The sequence below is a fragment of the Phocoena sinus genome, chromosome 9 (genome assembly GCF_008692025.1).
Source record: "Phocoena sinus isolate mPhoSin1 chromosome 9, mPhoSin1.pri, whole genome shotgun sequence".
NCBI lineage: Eukaryota > Metazoa > Chordata > Mammalia > Artiodactyla > Phocoenidae > Phocoena > Phocoena sinus.
This window is the reverse complement of record NC_045771.1, coordinates 35,438,214-35,445,713: the sequence shown is the minus strand read 5'-3', so window position 1 is coordinate 35,445,713 and position 7,500 is coordinate 35,438,214. Positions and strand designations below refer to the sequence as shown.

The 7,500-nt window shown below is 32.4% G+C and overlaps 1 protein-coding gene across 1 annotated transcript in view; it reads left to right on the top strand.

The window, feature by feature from the left end:
- FOXP2 (forkhead box P2) overlaps window positions 1-7,500 on the top strand; it is a 371,655-nt gene that overhangs the window by 117,068 nt on the left and 247,087 nt on the right. Inside the window, exon 2 of the mRNA XM_032642873.1 lies at window positions 6,048-6,225. Within this exon, the coding sequence (XP_032498764.1) occupies window positions 6,058-6,225 (168 nt within the window). The 5' untranslated portion in view covers window positions 6,048-6,057. The remainder of the gene's footprint in view (window positions 1-6,047; window positions 6,226-7,500) is intronic.

Sequence of the window (7,500 nt, the reverse complement as noted above, 5' to 3'; positions counted from 1 at the left end):
GTAAACTGTAACCAGTATTTATTTTTGTATTGGTACCTCGGTAACATTCTTTAGTTTTTAAGTCCTGCTCTCACATATGTAAGATACAGAGATAGTTCAACACATTGCAGAAAATATTACGTTTTGGTATCAAAAATGAACGCCAACTCAGTTTGTCAGAGGTTATAGAATAACAATGAAATAAACATTCCCCAAGCTTTCTTCTTTCCTTGTTTTAAAAAATAAATATTCATAGTAGAAAGGACTGACTTAAAACGTTAAAATAATTTTAATGAATTAAACTAGCATTAAAATTTATAAACTTTAATGGACAACTGACCATTTAGCATGTACCTTGAAAAGTAAAACTTTGTATAGATTTTCACCTGCTTGAGAAATAGATGCTACATATGGTAATTATAAGGATGTGTGAGAGTTAAAGATTTAATATAAAGATTAACGTACAAATGTAGTTTTGAAATAATATATGGAAATAATTAGTTCACCAGAATCATCAGTATTATCAAATCCTTTCCAATTATATTGTGAACGGGGCTTATTGAACTATAAGATGCAGGAGCATAATGTCTCAGTAAAATACATCTGTATAGCTACCATTCTTTCAGATTTGCTGCTGTACTATATTTAAATGAAATAGCATAGAGATGAAACAATTTTAGTAGTTTATGCTGTTTTCATAATGAAATACTTGTGTTTTGTTGCTTGTGTTTTAAATCTTAGTTTAATTATAATCCTGGAGCAAAACATAACATACTGAATTACTGAATTAATTAATAGCTGATTGAAGTGAAAGATAAGATTTTTATTTGTTCTACTCTTATGTTTCCCAGATGTTTGTCATTCTTGAAGATCTAAGAGTATTCTGTTTGCTAAAGGTAGTCATGGTCATTATTTTTTAAAAATACCATGTCGAAATGCCCTACAACTTTGGATGTTTGGCATATTTACCTTTTTGAATGAATATTTGAATTTTTACTAATTAAAGGTTTTTTGTTCTTCTTTTCCCCGGAAAGGTGACCTTAGTTTGTGAATAGCATTTTAGACATGTTGCTTAAACAAGTGAAAAGCAGTGGCAAATACTTTATACCCAACTTAATTTTCATTTACTTAAGATCATATCACTTATTATAATAAAGATAATATCACTTGCTATAACAATAGATATCCTTCTCTAAATCATGTTGTAAAGGACTCCCTGTTCCGTTTTTAAAAATATTCATGTGCTTGTTCAATTTTTGTTCTTACACATTCAACTATGTCCTTCATATTTGGCATTTTGATTTATTAGGCAATCTTAGCATTAAATACTTTTAGCAAAGCAGTACTAGATTTCAGATGCACTGTGCATGGTGTCCATGATGAATTAATTCCACCAGAGCACAGAAGTTGTTATTTAAATGCTAGTTTCTTTCAGAAGTTTTACATCACAGTCAAGTTTTCAAAATCAGTATTTAACTCATATTTTGAGGTAAATGTATGTGATTTCTTCTTACATGTGTAGATTTTCCGCATACTTAACCCTTTCTTGTGTGACTGTACATAGAAATATTTAGTAATATTTAATATTGATATCTTAAAATGAAGAACTATTTAAGAATATATGATTACTTTTTAATCTTATGGCTCACTTTTCTTTAGATGTCATATTTGGAATCTCTTGGATTTAATGCATTTATTTGGTTAAATAAATTAGACACTGAAAGAAACCAGGTACTGGACATAAAGTGTCTTTTAATGCCACTGTAAATAATTTTGTTTAAGAGAAGTTCATAGAAATAAATAGTTATAAAATTTTTATATGTACTGTTATTTATTCTTAGTTTTTTTAGGAAGTCACTTTTTTTCATCCATTTGTTTTGAGTAAGTGGTAAGATGCCAAACAAAATGAGGGTGAATAGTAAGGCACCATGATTATAAGATGGAGTGTCCGTGTATGTGGACAGGTGAGTGTGGTGGGGAAGTGAGGTTATTTTTTCCTTCTTACCATCCTTGACATATACAGTTAGTGCTGTCATCTATCTATCCATATCCATCCATGCATACGCATACATATACATACATACAAAAGAGGGTGGAAGAGAAGAAGGGTGGGAGAGAGGTAGAGTGGATGAGAGAGGGAGAGAGAGAAAAAGGTGAGAGAGAAGACCAGAGGGAAAAGGTTGAGTGAGCAACACGAACCAATAGTGTCCCTGGTGGTGGTTGAGATAACACAGCTAACTGTACTTGCCCAGGTCAAGTTTCAAACTTTCGAACATTGTAGTGAATATGGAACAGGGTACACGCAGGTTTCTGTTATCGCTCTGGCAAATGTCTATCCACACGGTACAGTTTTATACCAATGGAACCTATAACTCTTAGAGGAAAAAATAAAGCCAACAAGTCTAGCATTCAGTACTACCCTATCATAAAGTAAGGAGGTCTAATTGAGCTATGTCTTTATATCCTGCTATTTGTACAAATAAAAGACTACATCTTGATGCAAAATAAACACAAAAGCACTGTTGTGACTATAACAGGGAGTCATATACTAATTTATATAATAAGTGGTTGTGCACGCTTTATTCAAGATTATGGCTGCAAGAAATGGCATGAATTGCTGGGTGTGTTTAATGCTGGATTATAGCAATTTGAAACATGTCAAACACATGGCTAATGCCTCATGCTTCACTCATTCTTGCGTAAACCTGCATAGCCACCATCCATTATACCCTTGGTAACAACACAATTCTGCAAGTAAATATTGTTACACTAAGTAACCTTTCAATTCAAGTTGTTTAGGAAGAGAAAATGCAATCTTGTGCAGTCAGTTCCAGTGTCAGTTTAATGTTTCAAAAGGGAAGTGGTGTAGAGAATAAGTATCTGTACAGTGACTTGCTTAAAAAAAATAAAAGAAGAAAAAGAAAAGAAAGGAAAACATAATGCAGGGGAGAAAAGTAGAACTGTATCATTTGAGTGCAAGGTCGGAAGAGTTATTTTCTGATGTGGCTGAAAAGTTGTGCATGATGAAAGATTTAAAGGTTTAGCTAACAGTTCAGACAAACATTAAAACAGCGACTCCCAATTTCACCTTTCTCTTTAATGATCTGAAAATTATTTTCACTGATTTTTGTAAAATGTTTGTGGTAGGATTGAGAAGAATGAATAATTTAGTTTGATATATTTGGGATCACAAGCACATCCACTTTGAAAGAATACGCTGAATTTGTAATTATTTAAAATATACTTTAAAAGGTAAACAGCACCTCACACTGTGCTGAAAATATTTCCTCTAGTGGAAAATAGGTGTAGAGATGTCACTGGGAGAAACTTAGTAAATACTGGAAAGCATCTTCATTATCCTTGAAGATATGTCTCCTTTATAGTGGACATAATTCACGCTCTCTTCTTTAGGTGAAATGTACATTATAATCATCTAATTACACAGTTGCCCTTCTTTTTGCATATTAATCTTGAGTCAGATTCTTCTGTTTTGTAGAGAAAAAAGTACTGTCACTGTTATTGTTTTCCTTAAGCATGATTTTACTAACACTTAGATGATTGAACTTAAAATGTAAATCACAGTTTATACTCCAGGGTTTTATAAAGTCAAAAATTCCACAGGGGATAATAAAATCCTCTGGTTAATAGAAATTGGAAGTTATGTAGGTCTTTCTTCATAATTGTAATAAAGATTTGGACACATGACTCTCTGCTTGTTAGTTATTCTTAATTATTTGATGGCTTTGATTATAACACAGTATTACATGCAGAATTCTTTAATTCATTCAACTGGTCCTGACATTAACTACCCAAAGGTTAGTATTAAATACTGCACCTGTCTGCTACATTTGAACATACAGTACTTTTAAGTTTTATTCCTTGTGTTGCAGACTCTACCCAGAGAAAATAAGTATTTCAAACAGATTTAGATGATGAGGTAAAAACATACACATACATATATACTGCAGATGTATTGTCAAAAGTAAAATTTAAATGCAATATGTGGACGTTATGTCTGTCTGTTTCTACAGTTGAAGAGAACCCAAATTATAATTTTCATATAACTAGTAAAGGCAATCAGACCTTTTCTCTGAATATTTTAAACATTGTGCATGTAAAATTTATGCCTAATTTGAATACTTATTAGCTGCCTAATCTCAGGAAAGAGTATTAGCTTTGTTTTTTTCTTGTAAAATCCATCACTGTGTATCAGTTTTCATTGGTATGATTTTTCTTTGTTAATGTTCAATAAGATGTTTAACAAAGCCTATATGTTCATAAACACATTTGGTTCAAAAGTAGTTTACTATAGTTACAGCAATTGTTTCCTTTATGATTATGGGTTTTTGTTGTTGATGTTGCTTTTTTTTTTTTTAATCAGAAGAGCTATCAGTTGTATTTGTTGTTTTTATTATACTAACTTGCTTTGCTAGCCCAGTTACTGATGGTCTTTTATAAATTAGCAGGTCTTTTTTTTAACTGATTTTTCAGAGTCATAGCAATAATCTGATAATTTAGGTTTTGATGAAAATACCTTTTAAAACTATTAAACGATAACCATTAATTTCAATAGTTACAAGATTAGTATGCAAAAAAATCTCTGTTGGATATGTATCCGTGTTTGTGTGTCTCTATGTATGTCCATGGTCACGTTTTGTAAGAATCTGGGGAAGAAGATTTGTCTATGACATGAAAAGATATTAAGCTTATATTTGCTTTATAATCAATGGGTAGAAATTTTAAATGGACAAAAGTCTTAAAATACAACCAAGTTTAAAACAGTGAAATCATATAGTAACAAAAAATTAGATTGAGTTATAAGTTTAACGTCCTTCTTTACTTTAGGCTGAGCTCACTCTCTGTCTAGCATTACTGTTAAAGTCACAGCATAGCCAGGTCATTTCTGAAATTCCGTCCGTAGAAGTAGAACACAGAAGTGCATCTATTAGGTTATGGCGTAGGATTCCGGTATCTCTGAGAGCCAAAACTGATCTTTTTAAACCACAGATTCAAGATGTACTGTGAAATTCTGATTTGTAAGACCACATTGGTTCTCTATTTACTGCAAGGATTTCCACTGATCTTGGCAGGACATCTCATTGCTATCCTGAAAGTACAGTATATTTATGCAGTGAAAATGATAAAACATTTATTACTGTAGAGAAGGTAATATGCATAATTTATGCTGTTTTTAGCACAATCATTAGTGATATTCTTGATAGATTTTATTTCCAGCTTTCATATCTAATACATGCCTGGAAAATTAATTTGATATCTTTCATTTATTTGCCTATGTTAAAATTGAGTTTTAAGTCATCTTCAAGTGAACAGTTTGATTGCTGCTCATGCATAAGCTTAATTACTTCCCAGGAAGGACAGTATTAAATGTTTTAAATGTCAGAAAAATAAATGAATATGAGCTGTTTGATTAAAAAAATAGGCAATATCTGACGTGTTTGCAGCAGGAGCTTTTTCTTAAAATGCCTCCAAGGCAAAATTTTATTTAGTCACAAAAAAAAGAAACCCATTATACTATTTATCATTGGTTGATACCATATGATTTGTAACACCCTTACAAAATTTTAATTTTGTATGATTAGCTGTGCATCATTAAACAACAGCCTTGCATAAGATGTGCTGTAAAATTCTGACAGAATCAAGATAGTGAATATTTAAAATAAGGCTGTATAGTCATCCATGGTTGTCAAAGGTAGATAATAGGAAACATAGAACTGAGTGTGCAATCGTGCCTTCATTTAAGCTGGTTTTGTAGGTAGACTTTAAAATGTGGTTGTTCATAAATGTTACTGACCATGCTATAGGCATGGTATGTTACTTTGGCTGTTAAATGTAACCACACAAAAATTGCTTATAGAAGCCATAATTTCAGTGATTAGTATCTGGATGAGAGCTGAATTTGTATGGCTTTTCTTGGTAAATGACTATTCAAGGCTTTTTTTTTTTTCCTTCCAAAGATGCTGTCTCTGTAATTGGCAGAGAGGGACATCTTGATAATGGAAGTGTGAAGGTGTAACGCGTGTTAATTGATACTTCTTAATCACTTTTAGGTATTAAGTCATGATGCAGGAATCTGCGACAGAGACAATAAGCAACAGTTCAATGAATCAAAATGGAATGAGCACTCTAAGCAGCCAATTAGATGCTGGCAGCAGAGATGGAAGATCAAGTGGTGACACCAGCTCTGAAGTAAGCACAGTAGAACTGCTGCATCTGCAACAACAGCAGGTAAGTTTTGTTTTCCTCGGTGACTCCTTAAAACAAATACGCCTGTTTTCTTGACTATGAAAAATGTATTCAGAGCAAATTGAGCATGTTGTGTTAAGCTAAAGGAAGCTGAGCATTTATGATTATTTGGAACATGATTGAAGTCTGAGCAAAGATAGGATTTTCATCTTAGTTACGTCATACCGGCGCCAGAGTGCCCTTCAGGTGTCAGGCTATTAATTAAGTTCACAGGGTGATTTTCGGAGTGTTCTGTAAAGCTTTGTAACAAATATTTTACAGCTTCCAGTTTACTGTCTAACATCGTGCTGCAGAACGTGATACTTAGTTTTCCACCAGAGGGCCACATTACTTGATACTTGCTTTATACAATGAATTTCTTCCAGGTCTGAGCTAAGATGAAAAGGACCACAAGGACTTTTCACAACACAGATGCTTGCCTGTGATAGCTGCAGATATTAGCTATTAATTAGTTGAAATTTGCTGGGAGATTGTGAGCCGTGTAAACACTGTAATCACTTATGTTGCTTTTCTTGAAAACTCATTTCAAGAGATTTTGAATATGCATCTTTTGACAACGTTAAAGAGCACTTTTTGTTTTCTGCTAGTGTCTCATAAAAGGCAGTTGTTCTCTTTAAACCTAGAAAAGTAAACAACTGCCCAATAAAGGGACACTTTTAAGTAGTGTATTTTTCTTCTTATGTGACGGATTCATTTTTCCTGAATTTGTTTGTCAATGAAATATTCTTTTCAGTCAAAGAATAGCCTCTCCATTCTTCACTGATTCAAGTCTGCAGAAACAGTGACAGAGAACAGACAGCTTTCAAAGCAAATACTTATATTAGGCCAGAATTAGTATCCCTTTTTGAAAATAAGATTATACTTGTTTTAAAATAAAGGTGATTTCTTTCAAACTCTGGATAGCATTCAGACTAAACATGAAAAGATCATTAAAATGAAAATATAATGAAGTATTATTGAAAATTGTTTCAAGTTAAGTGATGTATCATTTACATTTTTAAGTTGGAGTATAATGAGAAAGAATGCAGCTCAAAAGTTAAAGCAAGTGCCCACACTAGAGTAAAATTTAATAGAATCATTATTTTAAATAATAACAGCCTTTAGAAAGTTACCTTAGAGTATATGTACTGAGTAATATCTCAACCTTTAGGCATTGTTTTCAAGAATAATCTTTTAAAAGCTCTATATACAGCTCTTTGAATAAGTTCCCTGTTATTTGGGAATTGTGTCTCTTTTAATAGACAGCAGTTATTGGGA